This window comes from Buceros rhinoceros, unplaced genomic scaffold (assembly GCF_000710305.1).
Source record: "Buceros rhinoceros silvestris isolate BGI_N320 unplaced genomic scaffold, ASM71030v1 scaffold43096, whole genome shotgun sequence".
NCBI lineage: Eukaryota > Metazoa > Chordata > Aves > Bucerotiformes > Bucerotidae > Buceros > Buceros rhinoceros.
In genome coordinates this window covers 6,444-6,835 of record NW_010417709.1, presented here as the reverse complement: position 1 = coordinate 6,835, position 392 = coordinate 6,444, and the positions used below count along the sequence as shown (strand labels likewise).

Genomic DNA, 392 nt, shown 5'->3' with positions numbered 1-392 from the left:
CAGCCTGGCCACGCTGGACCCCAGGGCCTTCCGTAACGTGGAGCAGCTGCAGGACCTGGACCTGCGAGGGAACAAGCTGCGGACGCTGCCCCAGGAAGTCTTTGAGGGGTTGACAAAGCTCAAGGACTTGGACCTCTCAGATAATCTCCTGGAGGAGCTCCCCAAGGAGCTGCTGCAGGATCTGGAAAATCTGGAGACCCTCTGGCTCTCTGGGAACCGCCTCCGGACCCTGCCCACTGACTTCTTCCCTGAGGGGCACCTCTTCGGGTACGTCTTCCTCACCGAGAACCCCTGGCACTGCGACTGCGACCTGCGCTACCTGCGCTCCTGGATCTGGGAGAATAATGAAGCTGTCTATCAGCCGGAGCGCAGCGTGGAGAAGACAAAGGCGC

At 61.2% G+C, this 392-nt stretch overlaps 1 protein-coding gene across 1 annotated transcript in view; it reads left to right on the top strand.

Moving 5' to 3' along the window:
* The window catches only part of GP1BA (glycoprotein Ib (platelet), alpha polypeptide), a 2,274-nt gene that overhangs the window by 565 nt on the left and 1,317 nt on the right, over positions 1–392 (top strand). Inside the window, exon 2 of the mRNA XM_010138258.1 lies at positions 1–390. This exon is cut by the window's left edge and continues 24 nt beyond it. Coding sequence (XP_010136560.1) covers positions 1–390 — 390 coding nt within the window. The remainder of the gene's footprint in view (positions 391–392) is intronic.